General features: G+C 50.5%; 8 protein-coding genes across 8 annotated transcripts; 5 read left to right on the forward strand and 3 right to left on the reverse strand.

The window, feature by feature from the left end:
• Window positions 1-292: 292 nt before the first annotated feature.
• On the forward strand, window positions 293-2532 carry N7515_004801 (SH3 domain protein; the record flags this gene model as incomplete). The annotated part of the gene is made up of 2 exons (XM_056665545.1): window positions 293-1666; window positions 1720-2532. The coding sequence occupies 2 exons, from the start codon at window positions 293-295 to the stop codon at window positions 2530-2532; spliced, it is 2187 nt and encodes a 728-aa protein (XP_056522495.1).
• A 944-nt stretch (window positions 2533-3476) lies between these two features.
• On the reverse strand, window positions 3477-5470 carry N7515_004802 (uncharacterized protein; the record flags this gene model as incomplete). Its single annotated transcript, XM_056665546.1, has 6 exons — window positions 3477-3756; window positions 3829-4133; window positions 4219-4368; window positions 4422-4783; window positions 4850-5307; window positions 5388-5470. 6 exons carry the CDS (start codon window positions 5468-5470, stop codon window positions 3477-3479), a joined length of 1638 nt encoding a protein of 545 aa, XP_056522496.1.
• A 1939-nt stretch (window positions 5471-7409) lies between these two features.
• On the forward strand, window positions 7410-8276 carry N7515_004803 (uncharacterized protein; the record flags this gene model as incomplete). The annotated part of the gene is made up of 1 exon (XM_056665547.1): window positions 7410-8276. The coding sequence occupies one exon, from the start codon at window positions 7410-7412 to the stop codon at window positions 8274-8276; it is 867 nt and encodes a 288-aa protein (XP_056522497.1).
• A 1251-nt stretch (window positions 8277-9527) lies between these two features.
• On the forward strand, window positions 9528-10343 carry N7515_004804 (uncharacterized protein; the record flags this gene model as incomplete). Its single annotated transcript, XM_056665548.1, has 1 exon — window positions 9528-10343. One exon carries the CDS (start codon window positions 9528-9530, stop codon window positions 10341-10343), a length of 816 nt encoding a protein of 271 aa, XP_056522498.1.
• Window positions 10344-11990: 1647 nt separating this feature from the next.
• N7515_004805 (uncharacterized protein) lies at window positions 11991-12872 on the forward strand (the record flags this gene model as incomplete). The annotated part of the gene is made up of 1 exon (XM_056665549.1): window positions 11991-12872. The coding sequence occupies one exon, from the start codon at window positions 11991-11993 to the stop codon at window positions 12870-12872; it is 882 nt and encodes a 293-aa protein (XP_056522499.1).
• Window positions 12873-13313: 441 nt separating this feature from the next.
• On the reverse strand, window positions 13314-14857 carry N7515_004806 (MFS transporter; the record flags this gene model as incomplete). Its single annotated transcript, XM_056665550.1, has 2 exons — window positions 13314-14508; window positions 14568-14857. The coding sequence occupies 2 exons, from the start codon at window positions 14855-14857 to the stop codon at window positions 13314-13316; spliced, it is 1485 nt and encodes a 494-aa protein (XP_056522500.1).
• A 664-nt stretch (window positions 14858-15521) lies between these two features.
• Window positions 15522-17921, reverse strand: N7515_004807 (OPT family oligopeptide transporter; the record flags this gene model as incomplete). Its single annotated transcript, XM_056665551.1, has 2 exons — window positions 15522-17054; window positions 17106-17921. The coding sequence occupies 2 exons, from the start codon at window positions 17919-17921 to the stop codon at window positions 15522-15524; spliced, it is 2349 nt and encodes a 782-aa protein (XP_056522501.1).
• Window positions 17922-18700: 779 nt separating this feature from the next.
• N7515_004808 (ERG4/ERG24 ergosterol biosynthesis protein) lies at window positions 18701-20190 on the forward strand (the record flags this gene model as incomplete). The annotated part of the gene is made up of 2 exons (XM_056665552.1): window positions 18701-20128; window positions 20179-20190. The coding sequence occupies 2 exons, from the start codon at window positions 18701-18703 to the stop codon at window positions 20188-20190; spliced, it is 1440 nt and encodes a 479-aa protein (XP_056522502.1).
• Window positions 20191-20786: the final 596 nt, after the last annotated feature.

A 20786-nucleotide genomic window follows, 5' to 3' on the forward strand; every position in this document is an offset into this window, starting at 1 on the left:
TTTGCTTCTTTCGTCCCTCTTTTATCCTTTCTTTCAATTTGTACGACCTGGAAGTCGTCGTCCTCTCTTTTACATTTTCGACTGACATTCGGCTGTGCCCGATCAGTCGTCCATTCTTTCTATTCCACATTCCACAACGCGGTCAAATCGGCCCAGAGACGCGGATTCTCGGTAATCACTCGCTCCGGAATCTTGGCCCATCCCTCTTTTCAGGAGCAGTGTCTGCTCCAAGTTCCCAATTTAACCCAGATCACCGCTGCACGATATCCTGGGATACTGAAACACCGTCAAGATGCACGGTCATGCGCATCACAGCCATGAGCGCAGTGTGGAGGAACTACAGGATCGAGGAAATGTCGAGGAGCGCGATAATGTCGTGATTGTCTACAAGACCCTAGATCCGGACTTTGTGGGTGAGGTGGGAGGCTACGTTACCGGTGGCCCCAAACACGAAACTGCTACAGAGCCAACTGCTGGCGTCGGCCCTGCGGTCAGTGCGCCTTCGAGAACCAGGGAGCAAGCGACGGAGACCAAAGAGACCGATAAGGCGCATACTACCACGGAGAAGGAGCCGCCGACCACCACCAAACACACCGAGGCCCACACCACTCATGAAACCAAAGCGCAGACTACTGAGGTTACCAAGATCACCCAGGCCGAAACGACAGAAAAGCAGTCATCAAGCACGACCAGCGAGAAAGAACTGCCTATCACGACAACCTCCTTTGTTACTTCGGCATCGCCCACAGAGTCAAGTCAGGATGTCAACAACCTCATTGCGACAACCACCGCTGGAAGTGCCTCGGACTCGGCTGCGTCGGCCTCACCCACTGCCATTGGGAATACTACTTCCGCGGGTATGACCGGTGGTGCAAAGGCTGGTGTGGCCATCGGTGTCATCCTTGGTGTGGGCGTGATAGCTGCCTTAATCTTCTTCTTTGTCCGCAAGAAGAGAAGAAGCCAGGAGGGATATCAGAATGAGAAGACCTTCGGCGATGAAGGCCTGCCAGAGGGTTTCGCTGCTTCCTTCCCACCGCCTCCTCCTTCAAAACCGCAGACTCCTGTACAAGCCCCACAGCTCAATGTCCGTCCCGTTACTCAGTTCGCACCTGATCTCACTGGAACTGGTGCCTTGAATCCGACCACCACCGCCGCTGCAGGCGCGACGGCTGGGTCGGCCGCCGTCGCCTCTCGCAATCTCACTGGGGAATCGCCACCTCCTACTCCACCAATGGCTGAGAGCAGCCCTAATCCATTCAGTGACCCTGTGAATCCTTTCAATCCAGCTCCCGCGCCAGTCAGCCAGAATCCGTCTCCGACCGCCGAAAGAAGCACTGAACCTTTGGGCTCGGCCGTCGCAGGTGCGGCAGTCGGTGCTGCAGCCATCGGTGCTGCCGCTGCTGCTTCGTCCCGTGACTCTAATGGTTCTGACGGCTACCAGTCCGCACAATCGGGCAACCATTCTCCCACCGGTTCTACCGACTCATCGGGCAATCCTGCCTATGCCGCCGGTGCAGCGGGGGCGGCAGGAGGTATGGCCGCTGGCCCACCACCCCCTAACAATGTTTACCGCGTTCAAATGGACTTCAACCCCTCTATGGAGGATGAGCTTGGACTTCGCGCTGGAGCGCTAGTTCGCTTGCTTCACGCGTATGATGATGGATGGGTATGTGTCCCTAATTGCCCGAGTGAAATGTTAATGCTAACAAGTCCCTTTAGGCTCTTTGCCAGCGCCTCAATAACCCCCAGCAAGGCGTAGCACCTCGCTCTTGCCTGTCAGCCCGCCCCGTGGTGCCCCGCGCCCGCCCACCTCCTGGCTCTCGTGGCCCGCCCGTCATGGGCCCTGACGGTCGTCCAATGATGGCGGGAGGCCCACCCCCAGGTGGGAGATTCTATCCTCAAGATGCCCGCCCAAGATCTCCTCACGCCCCGCCTCCACGTCCTTACCCCGGCCCTTCAGGCGGCCCCCGGTTCCCCGTCGTCCCCCGCTCAATGTCCCCAGGTCCTGGAGGAATGCCTCGCTCGATGTCTCCAGGACCCGGTGGTATGCCCGGCGCTCGCTCCATGTCTCCAGGACCAGGTGGTATGCCAGGCGGTCGCTCGATGTCCCCCGGTCCCGGCGCAATGCCTCGTTCCATGTCCCCAGGACCTGGCGGCATGCCCGGCGGCCGCTCTATGTCCCCAGGTCCCGGCGGAATGCCTCGCTCCATGGTTCCAGGACCAGGTGGCATGCCCGGTGGCCGCTCGATGTCCCCTGGCCCTCGCGCTGGCCCACGCTCCATGAGCCCCGGTCCGTATGGGCCTCCAGGCATGCAGCGGCCAGTGATGCCGGTCAACCAACGCGCACGCAGCAACAGCGCTAGCAACGCTGTCCCGCCCATGGCTTCCCCCGCTGCACCTCCAGTCTCAAGTCCACTAGCCGCTCCTACTGCAGCTCCTACTAGCGACCTCCCCGCGCTTCCCGGGTCCGCGCCAACTTCGCCATCTGGCTCCATCTCGCGAAAACCGGTCCCCGGTACCCAGGACGCTTAATTGAATGACCCTCGCACATGCATATCAACGTATGTCTTGTGCAGATAGACATTCCCCGCTGGACGGAAATGAGCTTGCCTATATGACCTTGATCTCGATCTGAATATTCCCCCTATGCGTCCGTGACGAACGATCCCTCTTATCTATGCTTTGCGCTGGATGCATCTCACATTTGAACGCTTTGATCCCCCCATGTCCCTATTTTCCTTTACTCTGTTTGAATTTTCGTCCTTGTCCTGGATGCCGTCTTGTCTGTATTTTTCACTGGCATCCATGTAATGTTAACAAAAGGGCGGCGCAAGTTGTTTTTCAGACTTATCTTTGCTTCTTATATTCTACCCCCTTCTTGATGCGTTTCACGCGTATCCCCCACGCCCATTGTTTCCATTTCGAAGTGGAGTTGAAGTTGCAAAGCATCTTCCTTCAGTCTTGGAGAGGATGTCGACCTGATGTGTTTGAATACCCGGATCCCTCGGCTTGTCGCGCAGATAGTCTATAGTCATATCTTTGTAGAGCCTGAAGAATCTACATCATTCTTGGTAACTGTGTGTTCCTTCCGGTGCCTCAGGCGCAAACATCCAGTCGTGGTTGCCCTAAGTTGTACTTTCCCTCTTGGGTTATTGTTGGTTTATTTGGGCAGTCACGGAGGACAATACCTTCCTAATTTGATTTTATGCAATATCCGGGGAAGACCACGTGGGCAGATCGAAGACAGATTGATTCATACATTCTTTACTCCGTAGTCCGTACATATTACAGAAGAATCCGCCCCAAAGGCTCGACTTGCAGCAGCAATACCAAACTACTGTGTCGAAACCAAATCGTGTGTTCAATATTTATGAACGGTATATCTATCCACGCCAGATTTCCAAGGTTGCACCACGGGTATAGACAAAAGCACCAACTCAACATACACAAACTACATCTCCCACCACAAGACAAGGTTAGGCCTTGATCTCGTTCGCACTGGTCGCACTGTCATCGCTGTCGAACTTCGCACCTGCGACGTGTACATCGCCAGTCTGGCGGTGGAGGTTCAGGTGCTCCTCCAGGTACTCAGGCTTGAGCTCGCCGTGCTTGTCATAGCGATATGGCTCCTTAATGGAGATAGTAACAGCGTTGAAGACGTTTGTCGACTTCTTGAAGATAGCATCCATCTCTTCGAGGGAGCGGTAGCGTGTCTCCGGGAAGAAGAAGTAAACGCAGGGGAACATGAACGCGTTGCTGTGTGTGTGTGTTAGTTCACCATTTCGTTGTCTAAACAGCGCTGAGAGCCGGGGTGGGGAGTGGACTTACATCACAGCGAAAATCACATAGGTCTTGTATCCAATGTTCTCGAACGCAACGGGCGTGATCATGACAACCATGAAGTTGAAGATCCAGTTGGCACTAGTGGCCAGCGCGTTGGTCGGCGCACGGATTCGCAGCGGCACAATCTCTGCTGGGTACAGCCATGTCATGCCGAGCCAGCCGATGGCGAAGAAGGTGTTGAACATGAAGAGGAAGACGGCCTGGGCGATACCGGCTCGCGTGTCATTCAAGTAGACTAGGCGGTAGTTGCTTCCTGCGAGGACAGCCATTGAGATTGCCATGCCGGCAGCCTGGGATTTTGAATATTGGTTAGCTGATGTTCTACAAGGGGGTAATTGGGTTGAAATTCCAATTGTGAGGGGCAGGGTGTCATACGCCGAAGAGCATGAGTGGGCGACGGCCAGCTTTTTCGATGATGAAGATAGGAATGAATGCTGCCATCAGGTACTCCGTGCCATTACAGGCCGCCAGTAGCTTGGGGAGATTGCCACTTCCGAGACCGATCTGTGCGTACAGGGAAGGTGCCTATTGCAATTTTGTAAGTATCATATCACCCATTTGTCAACCGAATGTCTTACGTAGTAGGTGATGAGATTGATTCCGGAAATCTGCTGGAACATCTGGTTGACGTAGGCGAGTGCCACACGATGGAATTCTCGATACTCGCTCATCTTGAACAGACTCCTGTAGGAGCCCTTGTTCATTTCCTTGACGGTTTCTTGGATGGCGAGAAGCTCGTTCTTGATGTAAGGGTCATCGCGAGACTTTTCATTTAGACACTCGAGGATCTCTACAGCCTCGTCATCCCGGCCTTGCATAACCAGCCATCGAGGAGACTCGGGCAAGTTGAGAATCGAGCAGAAAATGATGATAGCGAAGATGATCTGGAAAGCAAGTGGGAAACGCCAGGCGACTTCGCGATCGGGGATGAATGAGAACCCTAATCCACGAGCATTAGTCGTTGCGCTTAGGGTGTCACATAATCGGATTTATGACTCTCACTCACCATAATTGATCCAGTAACTGAGCGTGATGCCTCCGGTAATCAGCATACCCTCGATCATAACCATCTTACCACGGTCGTGGGCTTTGGACGATTCGGACTGCCATGTCGGTACAGTACTTGTGTTCATGCCGTTTCCAATACCGGTGATAATGCGACCAACAATGAAATGAGGCAGATGATATGCGGTACATTGCAAGATTGCACCAGTAGCCATGATAACGCAGCCACAGAAAATAGTGCGTCGACGTCCGAGAGGGTTTCCGACAAAGATAGTCAGGATAGCGCCAAAGAAGCAGCCCAGATTGTACGCTGAGACAGCAATGCCTTGGTTCAAGCTGCGCTGCGATCGAGCGGCTGCATCAAGACCTTCTTCGAGGGGGTTGATTTGGGGGAAGTATTTATTGAAGGAGGGAAGGTCGAGGAGACCACCTGTGATACCCTGGTCATAACCGAAGAGTCTTGGGGAGTATAGTTAGTTTCCAGTTCAACAAGAGAAACCCATTGGAACAAATTCTATGCACAGTGTGTGTATTCATACAGGAAATCAAGACTGCCTAGAGAACTGATGGCCAGGTTCAGAGACCTGCCTCTCCAGCCAAAGAACTTCGGAATGCCGAACATGATGTCCAGATAATAGCGAAGATCGAGAGGCAAAGAATGGGGGGAGGGCCATGATATGCCGATCAGTGGTTATATAGTCTACGAATTTCCCCAGTTACCCCAGTTCCCCCATGTCTCCCCGGATTGACAAAAGGAGTAAACCGAGAATACTGGGGGGACTAGCTTCAATCCAATAGCCAAGATACGGGGGGGAATGGCGTCGGGGCGTCGCAGGGACGAGCAAAGCCAGTGGAAGATTCCATGGGAAGACACAGTTGGGGGCGACTTTACTGGTCTGTGACTGGTCAAAAAATCACAGGCCGACGAGTGCCGGGGTACTTCCCGCTTTGTCCTGAACTTCTCACTAACTCAACGTAGCCGAGGGCTTCGGACTGGCGTATTAGAATCACTCGGCGTGAAAGCCATGGCTTGGCGGGCTGAATGGGGCTTCACTTGGCGCAAGCCACGGAAGGCACGTGCTGAGGTACCCGGAATTTCTTGCTTCGGGAAGTTTTCATTGTTACAAGATCATCTGACTGGTGAAAAGGGGCACTCACTTACACTAGCATTGACACTGCCTAGATGGAAGGTGACAATTCGGTTGAGGGCATGAGGAGAACCAAGCCAAGACAGCCAAGGGCCAAGACTGGATGCAGCCACCCGAGAGCAAATAAGATGTTGTCGCCTCAAAAGGGAAATATTCCAGGCCCAATGAGAATGAACTCACTAACATCCTGGTCTAGGATGTTTCACTTTCCCCTATGACATGCGCCAATTTCGACAAACGACGAGCGATTGGACAAAACGTGCTATGTGAGGCTCTATTGCAATTTCTATATTATTATTTTTTTGGTGTTCACCTAGGTGCGTTCGTGCTCGAAAATCGCCAATAGATCAATATCTATCTCGTTAGGGCACAGGTAGTGTATAGAAATGGGTGGGTTTGAGTATTCGATGCTCGGTCTTCGAATCTTGGAGGAAATGTTAAACGTCTATGCTGTCGGCCCTATATCGGCTGAGCTTCCTCTTTCAACCATTGTTAAAGAACATTGGACAATCTAAACGACATTGGCGATAGTCGCCTATGTCTCCGTACATAAATAGGTCTAGTCTACTCTGTACCGCCGTCTAGTTAGCTCTATGGCCCCATAACCCGAGGGTCCCACAGTTGCATCTCAGCTCTACAACGTTGTATGTACTCCGTAATCTAACCTAATCCTTGTTCATGCCGATCTTTGCCTCTATCGAGTGACTTGGGGTAAATTACTTATGTCCCCCAAAATCGTTTCCCGTGGCTCTCCTTCTCTTACCATCACGTGCACTTAGGGTTCCGATGTCCCAGTATGGGCTAGTTGTATCTTTAAGATCAAAGAGATAAAAGGATATCTGAGATCTATGCTACCGAGGATCCTTGACAGTTCTTTCTGTTTACCTTTACACAAACAGCTTTGATGCTCAATAATAGAACATTGTATTGTCACTCGAAGCGCCTTGTCGGTGTAAAAGTAGTGTAGTAGTCCCCTCAGCCTTCTAAGATTCTTTGATATGGCTCATTATCTCATATCGACGAGGGCCACAATGGTACTTGTTAGCAGGCTCTTTATTCGTCTCTTTCAGTCCTCGAAGTTGGTGATGTGCTTACCCGTTGTCTTTGACATCCTACTTCATATACTTGACGCCCGCGATTGTTCAGTATCTTCCATTGTCCTACCGGCGCCGATGAAAGGCAAATCTATATTGGGCCCTCTCTCATCTTTCCAAGGACTAGGGGTCAGGCCCAAGTTTTGAAGCAATTTGCAAAGCTATATAGCCAGGCCCGTGTACGTCTCTTGTTCTCCAGTTCAACTTCATCTATAGAAGAACACCATATTATACCTACCGACATTGCTTTTGGTGTCGCAATAGGTAACCTACTCACCATACTAACTTCCTATATACATATCTCAAATCGCCCATAACCATGAAACCTGAAGATGAGCACCTACTGACAGGGCCAGAACCAGGTCCAGCTCAAAGCGAGGGTCTTTCAGAAGAGGAACTGAACGCAATAGACGGTGATTTAGAGTCCATGTTCTACCCTCCTAGGCCTTCGGACGCGCAGGTCACCCGATACCGAGAAATAGGAGCTCAACTTCAAACGTGGATAGATGACCCGAACGCCGAAGGCTGTACTGTTGCCGAAGCAACTCTAACAATGCAGGACCTGCTAGACGATAACTGGACTCTGCGCGACAGCAGGTTCGTGCCCTCTGTTTCTGATCTTCCAGAGACAGCGCGCATAATGATGGGGCTCCCGAGCCCGGACAATGGTGCCCAACTCCGGCATATGCGTATTGAGCGGCATGGCGGACGTGATGCACAAGCCAGCCGCGCGCAGGTTAGAATGCCGCGATATAACAGTCATTCCGTGACAACTGGGGATGGCTTCATTGTTTGCCACAGAATGTTCAGGTGGGATGGCCCCTGGTGGAATGAGATCGCTAGGGCTTTCTACGAAGTAGACTTCCCCATCGGAGCTTTGAAATACGTTGCCTTTATGGAGATCGTGAATGAGCAGACGGCACCACTTGTCGTGGGTGTACACTATCCTAGGAGAGGTATAAGATTTGCAACCATGGGAGTCGACGAACCCGACCAGGTCTGGCTACATGGTAGTCGTGAGTACCAGGAGATACTCGGCACAGCACTCGGCAAATCGGTAGCCTATCTCATCTTGTCTTGTTTCCAGAGAGGTACAAAGCGAATCTCTCGTATCTTAACTTGGAATACCCCAGTTGCCTTTAGTCCATCGCTGGGCATGCTTTTTGAGATTGAAAACACAGCCTGAGATGCTCAGAGTTGCGGCATAGATTAACCCATGTTGCTGTTGAGACTTGAGATATCAACGTTTACCAGGTATGTCATTCTCCCTAAGGTGAATTAAAGAATTTTGATGTCTGTTAGGAGGATTGGTTGATGGTTGATATCGGGAACTTGGTGTATTCCCTGATGGCACTGAGCCGGCACCTGGGATTAGGTATAGGTATATTGCGACTTTATTTAGAGACTAGGCATCAAGGTCGAGTATTCAATGAAATTGCTTTCCGAGAATGGTCTGAAGATCACCAATCACCTATCTCGATAACCCTTGCACTGCTTCGTTTCTCGGAGACGAGAATCAAATTCAACAGTAACCTGGGGACCGCTGAGTTCGAGATCGATGAGCTTAAGTAGCTTGTGTGTGAACCAACCGTGAAAAGCTGATAACGTACCTTCCTGCCTTACATAAAATAGAAGTACCTAAATACCAGGAATCAGACGCGGCACGCGCACAGTAGCAGTGCGATTAGGTATTGGGGCAATTTGGAAGGATATAGCCTTGCCAGTTGGCAGGAAGGATTTACAACTGGGCAGAAGAATCTTAGTTAGCGCTTCAACGAACACGGTTAACATGTTACTTGGTTTTGTTACTGTGTATGTGGTTCCTTTGGATCTCCCAAGTATGGGCTACTTGTCTCTTTAATATCAAAGGGATGGAAGGATAGGTGTCTGAGATCTATGCTACCGAGGATCCTTGCCAGTTCTTTCTCTTTACCTCTCCACAAATAGCTTTGATGCTCAATAATAGAACATTGCATTGTCACTTTAAGCGCCTTGCCAGTCTACAAAGTAATGTAGTAGTCCTCTCAACTTTCTAAGGTCCTTTGATAGCCCGAGGGCTTACATCGAGGAGGGCCACAATGGTACTTGTTAGCAGGTTCTTTATTTGTCTCTTTCAGTCCTCGAAGTTGGTGATATGCTTCTCTTTTGTCTTTGGCACCCTACTTTATGTACTTGATGCCATTGTTTCCATTGTCCTACCTGCGCCGATGATTGGTAAACCAATTTTAAGTTCTCTCATATTTCCAAGGACTAAGGGTCAGGCCCAATCTTTGAAGCAATTGGCAAAGCTATATAACCAAGCCCGTGTACGTCGCTTGTTCTCCAGTTTACCTTCATCTATCAGAACAACACAACATAGTATACTGACATTGCCTTTAGTCTTGCAATACTACTCGACATCCTATACTATACCTATACATATCTCACATCGATCATAATGTCTGAACATGAGCGCCAACCGGAAGGGCGATCTCCGGCTCAACCTGATATTCTCTCACAAGAGGACATGGAAGAAATTGACGCTGATTTATCGTCCGGTTTCCAGGGGAGGTCTTCGGACCCGCAGGTCACCCGATACCGAGCAATAGGAGCTCAACTTCAAAAGTGGATAGATGATCCCAACGCCGAAGGCTGTACTGTTGCCGAAGCAACTCTAACAATGCAGGATCTGATCGACAACGGAGACCCAGACAATGACTGGGAGGTCGTCGAAAACACCTTCGTGAACTCTGTTGCTGACCTTCCAGAGGCAGCGCGTATAATGATGGGACTCCCGACGTCGGACGATGGTGCCCACTTCCGGCATATGCGTATTAAGCGAAAAGACCTGGACTGTTATGAGATGACGACTGGAGAAGCCTTCATTGCTTGTCATTTGATATTTAGATACAGTGGCCCCCATTGCAATGAGGTCACTAATGCCTTGTACGAACAAGATTTCCGCATCGAATCTTTGAGAAACGTTGCCTTCATTCAGGTCGTCAATCCGGAGACGGCACCACTTGTCACAGGTGTACTCTATCCCAGGAGAGGCATGAGATTCGCATACGGGGTAGCGGACCAAGAACCCCAGGTCTGGCTACATGGTACTCCCGAGTATCAGGAGATACTCGGCACAGAAATCGGCAAAACGGTAGCCTATCTCGTCTTGTCTTGTTTCCAGAGAGGCACAAGGCCGATCTCTCGGATCATAACTTGTAGTGACAGTGGTGACTCGCTGTGCATGGTTTTCGAGATTGGATACACTGACTGATGCGCTCAGAGTTGCGGCGTAGCTTAGCCCCTGTGGCCGTTGAGATATCAACGCTTACCAGGTATGTCATTCTCCCTAAGGTGAATTAAAGAATTTTTATTTGTGTTAGAAGGATTGGTTGATGGTTGATATCGGGAACTTGGTGTATATCCTGATGGCACTGAGCCGGCAGATTAGGGATTTCTTTCGACTTTTGTTAGAGACAGGTAGGTATGTATGAAGGTTGAGTATCCAATGAATTGTTTTCCAGTATGGTCTGAAGATCGTTATTATGTAGTATATTGTCAGGTACATGACCTTGGTAGCGGTACTGCTGTTCACGTATCTGGCGGACCTTGACACAGACATGGACGGACGCGAACAGGATCTCCTCGATCTGCGTGAGCTCAGGCAGGTGCGAGGGTACCTTATCAGGTTGTATTTCATTCCATTTACCATACGGAGTACAGCCATACTGAGTCGTCCTTGTCTGCCTTTCGGCAGCGCTGACAGACCCCCTTCTTGTTGAATCACCGCTCCAGGCAATGTGAGCAGGTCTCCATTTGTACTCTTGCAGCCGGGTATGGAAGGATTCAACCCCCACTCCCGGCTGCCAACAGCTAATTGTCTGAGTGCGTAGGATATGCGACGGGTGTGGGATGTGCGACTACTGTTGGAGCCGCTGATGAAGTCTTGTTCATGAGATTGTGGATTGGAGATATGAAGGATTGGGGTAACCAGCCCAGCAAAAAGCCCTGAATGTGTTAGCAATTCGCTATGGAATTCCGATCTAATAGTGACATAGGCACCGCTGAGTTCGAGGTCGATGAGATTAAGTTGTGAACCAACCTTGAAAAAGGGAGTTACCATTTGTTATAGAATTAAACACCAGATCAGACGGGGCACGTGTAGCAGTGGGATATTGAGCATTTCGTGGGGATATAGCCTTGCCAGTTGGCTGGGGGCTTACCAGTTGGTGGGAAGCTAGCCCCGTCTGCTCGGCACCCACGCCAGAACTTCCGACCTCCCAGTACCTTACGTACAATGCGTTAGCTGTCTCTTTCATAATCAAAGAGATCGGAGAATATCTGAGATGTATGCAACGCTAATTGAATAATAATAGAGGATTTTTGCCAGTTCTATCCATCTATCTCTACACAACTAGCTTTGATGTTCAATAATAGACCATTATATTGTCACTCGAAGCGCTTTGCCAGTGCATAAAGTAGTTTGGTAGTCCTCTCGACCTTCTAAGACTCTTTGATAGGGCTTACATCAACTTCGGCCACAATGTTACTTGTTAACAGTGTCTTTATTCTTCTCTTTCAGTCCTCGAACTTGGTGATATGCTTGTCCCTTGTCTTTGACATCCTACTTTATGTATACTTGGCGCCATTGTTCCGTTTGTCAAGTATCTTTGTTCTACCTGCACCCATAATAGCTAAATCTGATTTGGGCTCTTTCATTTTCCCAAGAACAAGCTCGAGGCCAAGTTTGATGCAATTGACAAAGCTATATAATCAGGCCCGTGTACGTCTCTTGCTCTCTAGTTTAACTTCATCTATCAGAACCACAGAACACCATATTATACCGATATCCATTTGCCTTTAGTCTTGCAATACTACTCGACATACTATACTTACCTATACATATCTCAAATCGATCATTATGTCTGAACATGAGCGCCAACTGGAACCAGCTCCAGCTCAATCTCAATCTGTGAATGGTCCTTCAGAACAGGAAGACGTTGATTTAATGTCCAATTTCGATAGCAGGCCTTCTCGCGCACAGATTGCCCGATACCGAGAAAAAGGAACTCAACTTCAAAGGTGGATAGACGACGCGATGATCAAAGGCTGTACTGTTGCCAAAGCAAATCTAACAATGCAGGAGCTGATCAACAACCAAAATCCAGACAATAACTGGGAGGTCATCGAAGATACATTCGTGAGCTCTGTTGTTCACCTTCCAGAGACAGGGCGCATTCTGATGAGACTCCCGAGCTCGGACGATGGTGCCCACTTCCGACATATGAGTATTAAACGAGAAGCCGCAGACGAGACAATACTGACCGACATGGAGTGTGAATCGTCACAACGTGACATTTATGAAATGACCATCGGAAATGGCTTCATTGCTGGTCACACACTGTGCAGGCGGAATGGCCCCCATTGCAATGAGATCATGAGGGCTTTCTACGAACAAGACTTCGGCCTCGAAACTTTGAAATACGTTGCCTTCACGGAAGTCATCAATGCGGAGACAGCACCACTTGTGGTACATGCACACTATCCCAGGAGAGGCCTGAGATTCGAAACCGTGGCAGCCGGCAAAAAACACCAGATCTGGCCACATGGTACTCGCGAGTTCCAGGAGATACTCGGTACAGAAATCGGCAAAACGGTAGCCTATCTCCTCTTGTGTTGTTTCGAGAGAGGCACAAGGCGAATCTCTCAAATCCGAACTTGGAGTGTGAACAGCGGTTTCTCGCTGTGCATTGTTTTTGAGATTGGAAAAGCCGGGGCGTCTGACGCTGACGTGCTCAGGTAGCCCCTGTGGCTGTTGAGATATCAACGCTTACCAGGTATGTCATTCTCCCACGGTGAATTAGAGAATTTTGATTGGTAGGTATTAGAAGGATTGGAGGTTTACGGTTGATATCGGGAATGTATTCCCAGATGGCACTGAGCCGGCAGAATAGAGGTATATATCGCGACTTTTGTTACAGACTATGTATAAAGGTTGAGTATCCAATGAAATGTTTTTCGACCGTGATCCGGATTCTGAAGACAGGTCGCTACGTGCCGGGTATACAAAGGTAGAAGGACTATGGCTGGAGATTCTTGTAGCGTTCCACGACCTGGGGGCACGATAGTATATCAACTTGTAGGTATGCACGCGCGCCTGAATTTCTGCATCCGAATGAAAATCTACAGATGCATTAATCTAGCTCAATCGTATCCACAAAATCATCCAAGTACAGACGGGGAGCTATACATCCTCAGGCGCGAGCTTTGATAATCCTCGCAGCTTTGGTCCATACTTCATGAACAAAAAGGGTACTGGCAGCAGAACCGCAGCCACAGCCCCAACAATAGAAACAGCAGGCCCTATGCCCAGAGCCCTGATCATCGGTTTTGCGGCCAACGGAAGCCCCGCAGCCAGCAAACTTCGAAGAAAAGTAACAGCCGCCGTCGAGCTAGCAGCATATAGCTTATACACATCAATGAGGAAGTTCAAACACTGTTGGAAAATGCAGTTGAACCCAACACCAATAAACATTGCTGCCAAACAGGGTAGAATCCAGTGGTGAGGTGGCTCGGCCGTCCAGGCAAACCAAAACAGTCCAACGACAAAGAATACCGCCCCAATAGCCATGGGCGCCAGTCGAGCCTCGGGAACTACTTTGCCATTCGCCTCGAGCGATATACGGTTATAGCGGTATTGGTTCCAGATATTGAGTCCCACCGAGGATACCACACCAATCAACAAGGCCAGGAACGGCAAAGACCCGACAAGTCGGTTCCACCCTCGAGCTTCTTGAAAGGCGAGGGGGAATACCTCTAGCGTTAGGTACATCACCCCGTAAACAAAGGCAGCATAAAATGCAATGCAGGTCACAATCGGCTCAGTACACAACATCTTCAATGGACGAGCGAGCTGCTTCGTGAGAATGGACTTGACATCAAGTTTCAGATGTTCGTGTGGATGCCAATACCTCGCATCATTCGTCTCTTCTCGGAGTCGCTGCGCTTTCCGCTTGAGCAGCACTAACGGATATCCCTCCGGCAGACAAAAGAAGGTGACGGCGAAAATGACAAAGACCCAAATAGCATGGATGTACGCGGTCCAGCGCCAGCCCATATCGGGATTCAGCACGATGGCAGCGCCAATTACGGGCCCTAGAGCTGGGCCGCCGTTCACTGCCACTGCGTAAAGACTAATTGCCGTGCCTCGTGTCTCTTTGCTCCAAATCTCACCGAGGGCGGCGGTGGCATTGCTGATGGGAGCGGAGCCGAAAAAGCCAGCGAAGAAGCGCGTTACGAACACTGACGTCGCGGTTGTGCTTACGCCTGTGCCGATGGAGAAGAGCCCTAGACAAAAGACGGCAGGGAGGATACTGACTCTTCGGCCCCAGATCTCTGAGAGCGGGGCCCAGATAATAGGCCCGAAGACGAAACCAAGACTTGTCGCTGTTAGCATCATATCTTTGCAATTTTCAGGGTTGTTTCGAATCTGACTCACAGATACAGAGATACGTCTAGAACGGCAACCTCGTCGCTCACGCCGGTATACCTGGCGATGGTCTCATCGGCCGGCGTGGTGATGCTTGACCCCAGACTACCGGCGAGAGCAAGCATGCCCAGTTGGAAAGTCACCCACCATTTATACTTGGTGGTCCAATTCTGGGGATTCGCTACATCATTTTCGTCCCATTTGACGAGGTAGTCTGGATCGAGAGATGTCGTGTCTTTCTCGCTCTCGGCTAGTACTTTGACAAGTTTACTGGCCGTCGTGCTCGATATGAGGGCCATAGCTGGAATCAATGCCGTGGTGCTCTCATGAACAATGATTTACCCTATTTGTAGCTGGCGGGAAACTTGTTCATTGGTGCTCGGTGGGATCATATTATCACCGAAGAAGATATTTCATCGCTCTAGGGTTCGGCAAGTCGGTATTGATGCCGATGCCGATGCCGATGTCGGTGCTACCCGCCGAGGATCCTTTCCAAAAGGGCTGGCATGACATTGAATTGAAAAGAAATCATTTTCCCATCGCAGGGCCATGTAGCATTCCGACATAGTGTATAAAAGTAGATTCTATTTTGTAATCCCACAGGGCTGGATCACTGCCCTGGAGGGGAAGTGAAGCTTTTTCTCGTTGGTTCCTGGAGGCCAAGCCTCGGGCTATCGCTCGGCACCGACCGAGCCGCCTGCGGGGCTCTGGGGACGCGCTTGGCATCCAGGCTCCAGCTGCTTGAAAGAATCCAGATGTGCACTACGCGGGCAGTATATGGATACGGTAGTGAACAGACCTAACTACCGACAGTAGGACAAGGCAGTACCGTACCACCTAATGGCAGAGGGTTTAAATTCATTGAAAATCCCGAAATAATGGTCCGAACCCAATCTAAAGCATCAGAATGACAAAACAGTCCCGGAAGGTATATACGGAGCAACGAGCATTAGCCCCCGCCTACTATCCTGATAGATGCGGCACGCTTCCGCTAGCAAGGAGAAGATTTACAATGCTCATGATACCCTCGCCCAAGATCAGGCCGGAGGCAAGAACAACGACGGTCGAGGAGGCGGCGTCTGCCTTTTCGGAGGCTTGGTCGGCTGCAGATGATCTGTTTGCGGACACCAACTCGGGCGCCGCGGAAGAATTGTCATAAGTGGCATTGTCATTGGCGACTTGTTCGTTGGATGTCGGTTCGGAATGCTTCCGTGCCCACCACCACGCAATGATACCGCCGATAGCTCTCGCCAGGGTGAATGAAGGCTCGTTGAAGATGCCAACGGCAACGGCAATACCGCCAGGAACCCAAGACCTCCAAGCGGGCGGGTTCCCGTTGCGCGCAAAGGCAGGGGATGCGGCTGCTATCCTCAATGCGGTGATGAAGGCCCATATGGTACCAAAAATGAAGGAGGCTTGCCAGGCCATATCGGGCAACCCTTGTCCGGTCACGAGGCGAGCGGTGAAGATCCAAACATACGCAGTAGGTGTTTGGAACATATCGCCTGGGACTTCGTACACATTCACGTACAGTTTGTACACGGCAGTAGATAGGACTGCGCCCACAAGACTGCCGATCATCTGGCCATAGAACTGGGCCTTCGGGCTTGCACCGAGTAGATGACCAGTCTTCAAATCTTGCATCATGTCGCCAGCTTGCAGAGCTCCTGACTCGGATACAGCACCCGCGAGCAGGTTTGTCACTAGTGCAGTACGTCTGGAGAAATGGGACGCTGGCGTGGCGAGTGAGAAGAGAAGTTGTGTTAGCTTGCTGATACCGGACACTGGATTGAGGTCGGTCTCGCCAAGGGCTCGCACACCCATGATGGACAGCAACACTGCCAGCAGTGTCGCTAACGTCGAGAGGAAGGGAGATATGATATCGCCGAAGACAATGTGCATGCATACAACATTGAGTAGAAGGGTCAGCGGAAGCAGGATCACGACCGTGCGAGTGGAGATCAATTCAGACGGGGGTGCATCTTCATCTTCTGCATTTGTAACCACATGTGTGTGGTCGGCGCCATCATCCTCATGCAACGAAATATGGGACTCCGACCCCAAAGCGGAGTAACTGATATCTGAATGAGGGGAAGATTGCGGCCGTGCAATCCACTGCCCAGCGCGAGTGGATTTGAACCAGGCTACCCATTTGGGGGAGTGAGTCAAGATTGGCTTGAGAACCAGCCACCCTAGGCTCACAAGCGAATCGGCAAGCATTATGGCAAGCGATATCCAAACTATCCATGCCTTGCTGCCGTTCTTCCAACTCCCCACCTCGCCAGGGGCCCAGCCGCGACTCTTAGCCAACGGTGATAAGACGCCCCACCCTAGAACTGCTCCGAAAAGCATATGCATGCATGTCGATGGGCCCATAATAATGCCTTGACCGATATATGCCGGCGATGGATTGAGCGTCCACAGCCAGTTGTGTGCCATGCCCTTGCCAAACACGGGAATCTCACGGACCACAGGGACGAAGTATGAAAAGACAGTCTACTTACGTTAGCATGATCCTGACGGAGGTAGATTGAGATCCCAATTTACATAAATGCCTGATACTGTAAATGCTCCGACCAAGAGGCGCATCTTCGACCGCCAATCTTGCTCCTTGGAAGCTTGATCTTCAGCGTCAATATGCTTCAAAAGACCGGTACGTTCTTCGGAATGACTGGAAGGTTCGTCCTCTGTGGACATGAGACCCACGCGGGGGCTCTCCGGTGCTAAAACCTTTTCGCTGCTTCCAGCACCATGCAAAACTTTGAGCATCAATGCCGAGGCAGTCCCACTGGGGAAACGCAACTTCTCTCGAACAATGACCTCTTTCCGTAGTGGAACGGCAAATACCACACCGAAGAGACATACTCCAAGACTCCAGATGACCAATTTCCAAAAGCCGAGGTTCAAGGGACCCCCTTCGCCTTCTCCACCATCGCCCTCTGGTCCATCCTCCCCTGGGTTCATCAAGAACTCCAAAGCAGGTATGACGCCAACAAACCCGCAGCCAAGGGGCATACTTCCCACCGCACCAGCAACCGTTTGAATCAAGACGTTCTCAATCGGTGTGAAGGGGAAGGAAAGGTGCTTGGATAGAACCTTGAAAACCGAAAAGCCAATCAAGGCTGATGGCATGGCCATTGTACTGATCCATCCTGTCTGCAATCCAAAGTAGGTATTCGAAAACGTAATAAGGGCACCGATAATGAGACCGACGAGGAGTGAGCGCGGTGTGAAGCTCTGAGGGGATGTGGCGGAAGCTCGATCAATCGGTGCGGAATCATCATTGGGGATATCTGTGAGTGGCTGATCCGTGGACGGCCTTTCCACTATACTATGGCGTTGTTCGGAGGCATCGCCATCCATGTTTATAGTCTGGTAATTCATGCGACTAACCGATCAGGCATCATGAGCTGAGTGCTTGAGCAAGGAAGAGAATCCGCTCCGACTGCGCAGCTGATAAGGGTCGCTGATTAATGCGAATGAGCGATAAGATCACCTGACGTCAGAACATCCGTGCGACGTCTCCATCCTCTCGACTTTTCTGCTATGTACGTCCTTCACTCATCCAACAACTGCTGTAAACATATGAGACTCATCAGACAGAGAGCGGAGCCTCCGTCGGACGGTCGGAGATTGGCGGGGCTATATACAGGCGAACGTGGAACCAGAAGCAACCGAGAGAACCCTACGCACAGCAATCAAGCTACCGTCGAGCTCTGAATTTTCTCATGCCCACAAAGCTACTTTCAACAGATTCCTGTCGCCTAACTCATCCCGAAGCAGTCCATCAGAAACTTCACTTTCCGTCGTATGATAGTCATGGCTCTTTGGTGTACGCGAACGCGATGGCGGGATCTAAGCCTAAATGGGGATCAACAGCGGAGTCTAAGCCTAATTTGGGAGGATGTATCAGATTCCAAAGGCTCCAAGGTTCTAATTATGAAGCCCTAGAACAATAGGGCAAGAACACCCAGGGTATTTATAGACTGTCGTTTTCCTTCTGTCTTCATATCATCACGATTTCTTCTAATCTCTCTTGGTTTGCGCTCATCGGCTTGCTATTGTGTAACTGTTAGTATAGGATCTCGTTGCGTTTCCCCCAGTCACTCGACCCCACTAATAACAAAGCTTAGGTGTTAGTCATGGATAACCAATTACGGTCTCGCCAAATGAACGGCAAGACCGATACGCACAAGAATGGCTCCATGAAGGAGCACATCGCCGGTGTCTCGAGGCCCGGCATGGATCCCAAAGTCGACAACCCGGAAGACTTCGCTTTTGGTGGCCCACTCGGCAACCTAGCGCTCATGACTGGTTTCCCATTGTTGATGTACTACATGTGGATTGGTGCAACCTACTATGATGGGAAGCTACCTCTGCCACAAAATGGCGAGTCGTGGACAGCCTTTGGGAAGCATATGTGCCACCTTGTCTACACCGGTGCATTCCCACATCTGGGAGCGTGGCGTATCTATTGGATATACTTTATTCTTGAGGCGGCGTGCTACGTCTTCATGCCTGGTTTCACGTGCTATGGGAAACCTCTTCTCCATCTGGGGGGTAAGCAGCTGAAGTATCACTGCTCCGCTTACGGTAGCTTTTACTTCACGATACTCGTCATGGCTGTTCTGCACTACACTCGCCTGTTCCCACTTTACACCCTCCTCGATGAATTTGGTCCTCTGATGTCTGTGGCGATCCTTTCGGGCTTCCTCAACAGCTTCATCGCTTATGTTTCGGCATTTGCTCGTGGTGCCCAGCACCGCATCACTGGGTACCCAATCCATGATTTCTTCATGGGCGCTGAACTGAACCCACGCCTTTTCGGGATCTTGGACTTCAAGATGTTCTATGAAGTCCGAATTCCGTGGTACATCCTCTTTGGTTTGAGCTGCGCTGCTGCTGCTCGGCAATACGAAAACTACGGATATGTCTCCGGTGAAGTATTGTTCTTGGTTATGGCTCACTTTTCCTATGCCAATGCCTGCAGCAAGGCGGAACAATACATTACCACGACATGGGACATGTACCAAGAGAAACTAGGATTCATGTTGACTTTCTGGAACATGGCTGGTGTCCCTATGTCATACTGTCACTGCATCTTGTACCTGGCCAATCGCCATCCATCAACATATGCGTGGAACAAGTATGCCCTCGCGGCGATGTTCGTTTCATATATCTTCGTCTACTGGGTCTGGGATACCGCAAATAGCCAGAAGAACTCGTTCCGCATGATGGAGCGCGGCACCTTTGTGAAGCGCAGAACATTCCCTCAACTGCCTTGGCAAGAACTCTACAATCCTAAGACCCTTGTGACGGAAAATGGCGATACCATCCTTGCCGACGGGTGGTATGGACTGGCTCGCAAGGTCCATTACAGCTGTGACATGTTCTTCGCTTTATCCTGGGGTCTCATCACCGGATTTGACAGTCCATTCCCCTGGTTTTACTCTATCTTCTTCGCAATCATGATCACCCACCGTGCTATGAGAGACATCGCCAAGTGTAGGGACAAATATGGCGAGACATGGAAGGAGTACGAGAAGCAGGTCCCATACCTCTTCATTCCAGTGAGTTCTTGCTTCGGTTCCCATTCGAGACTTATGCTAATTTCTCATAGTATGTGATTTAAGGGCCATGCACTCGTCGAGTCGTCGGCGCCTCCATATGTGGTTAGGAGGTTTCTTGACCACCGATGTCCCTTGATTGCCGGGCTCCTCTGCAAAATTCCAATGGCAGAGTTTAACAATTAGACTTGATACATAGAACGTTAGAATCTTCACGGCTTGACTTGCGTGGCTCACACCTGTAGTTTGCAACTTCGGGTGCAATCCCCGATTCAGAATATATACACTTTTCTGTTGATGTAATTCCATTCGGGTCTATCTTCTGTGCATGTATTTCGAAAGCCTCGTTTGAAGATGGAGTTACATAGGTAGTATTCTGTGTGCTAGGCAGAGCTCACCTTTCATGGATGTACTAGGTCGGTCCTGGGCAAATGCCAAGATATAGGGATCTTTCCGAGGGTTGAAGCCCAGAAGTATTCACACTGCTAAGGCAACCACTACCACCACCACCACCGAGAGAAAGATATATGCCGCAAAGGTCCTTAGACACTTAAGACTTATCACCTATGCCTTAAGAGTTAAGATACATATATGATACCGTTTATACTCCGTAGACCAGCCCGGGCCCGGTGGGCTAACTGCGCCCAGGGGCGGCGGCGGG

The sequence above is a fragment of the Penicillium bovifimosum genome (genome assembly GCF_028826915.1).
Source record: "Penicillium bovifimosum strain IBT 22155 chromosome Unknown utg000004l_segment0_segment0, whole genome shotgun sequence".
NCBI lineage: Eukaryota > Fungi > Ascomycota > Eurotiomycetes > Eurotiales > Aspergillaceae > Penicillium > Penicillium bovifimosum.